The sequence below is a fragment of the Cyprinodon variegatus genome, unplaced genomic scaffold, assembly GCF_000732505.1.
Source record: "Cyprinodon variegatus isolate N-32 unplaced genomic scaffold, C_variegatus-1.0 Scaffold1248, whole genome shotgun sequence".
NCBI lineage: Eukaryota > Metazoa > Chordata > Actinopteri > Cyprinodontiformes > Cyprinodontidae > Cyprinodon > Cyprinodon variegatus.
Window position 1 is genome coordinate 125,271 of NW_015151701.1, and position 1,221 is coordinate 126,491.

The 1,221-nt window shown below is 37.2% G+C and overlaps 1 protein-coding gene across 1 annotated transcript in view; it reads left to right on the forward strand.

Annotated features, from left to right (window-relative positions):
* Positions 1 to 1,215, forward strand: part of tspan18 (tetraspanin 18) — a 102,337-nt gene extending 101,122 nt beyond the window's left edge. The window contains exon 9 of the mRNA XM_015401675.1: positions 730 to 1,215. Coding sequence (XP_015257161.1) covers positions 730 to 777 — 48 coding nt within the window. The 3' untranslated portion in view covers positions 778 to 1,215. The remainder of the gene's footprint in view (positions 1 to 729) is intronic.
* The last annotated feature ends 6 nt before the right edge of the window (positions 1,216 to 1,221 follow it).

A 1,221-nucleotide genomic window follows, 5' to 3' on the forward strand; every position in this document is an offset into this window, starting at 1 on the left:
TGTACTGTTTTTCCCAGTTTTACGTCCGTCCGCGGATCTATTTTTATCATCTGTCTGGCTGTGCATGCGCACAGATGCGTTTTTTCAAGGAAAAACGTCAAAAACGTACGAAATACTGTGCATAACTTTACGTACGATTTCATACGAATTGATAATGAGGATACGTTGGTTGTTCTCTACTTCAAACACAATTAAGATTTTAAAATGAAAAAACATTCAATTTTTTATATTTTTATTTAAATTTTTAATGTATAACATGGATGCCTAAAAACCTAATTTTATTTCAGTGTTAAAATCGGATTAAAATAATGGATTGATTAAAGTTGAGGTGTCAGTTGGAGTACGGAGTGATTAAAAATCTCTCTGGACCTTTACTGGTTGATTTTTAATTGGTTACCCCTGCTTTAGGGGTTGAAAAAAAATGTTATTTTGCAACACAGAGAGGGGAAAAATATTTTTCAGTTAAGATTCTTAAGTTTGCAGTATCCTGGATATAAAATCCTAATAAATACATTAGATTTAAGTTGAAACAACATGTAAAATACACTTTGGGGTACACTTACTTCCCAAGATGATGTTCCTGCAAACCAGCCTTAAAAGAACGAGGAGTTTGGCCCTATAGATCAGGTCAAAACAGGTAAAGAAGACGTTACATGCAAAGGAAACTGCTGTGTTGTCCCTCCAATTACATCCTCTAACTTCTCCCTTTTTCCTTTGCTTTCCCTCCAGCTTTTTGCCATGGTTTTTGCGATGTGTCTCTTCCGGGGCATCCAATAGAAGTGCTTCGTTTGCAAACTTCTTTTTTTCTTGAACAAAAAGGGAATTCAGGAGAAGAAAGAACAGAAGCGGACATTTGTACATTTGTGGATCTTCTTTTTCTTTATTGTCTAATTGTTTTTTGTTTTGTTTTTTAAAGTACTTCACAGCTGGACTTTTGAGGTACTGGGTGACAAACAGAAAAGCAGACACAGAAACCACTTCAAAAGTTTCAGATTGGTAGAATAATTGGTGGAAGCAGTAATTAGTGGACCAGGTCTGGCACAGACTGGCTGTAAAGCAGGCCGAGGAGGAAGACCGGGTGAAGCCTGAGCAGAAGGCACTGCACTGACTTTTGGATGAAGAATATTTATATAAAGTTGCGCTGGCTTAAAGGAATGGTACACCCAAAACATGATTAGCCTTCATTTTCCACTCACCCCCATGCTGAACAACACTCTGGAG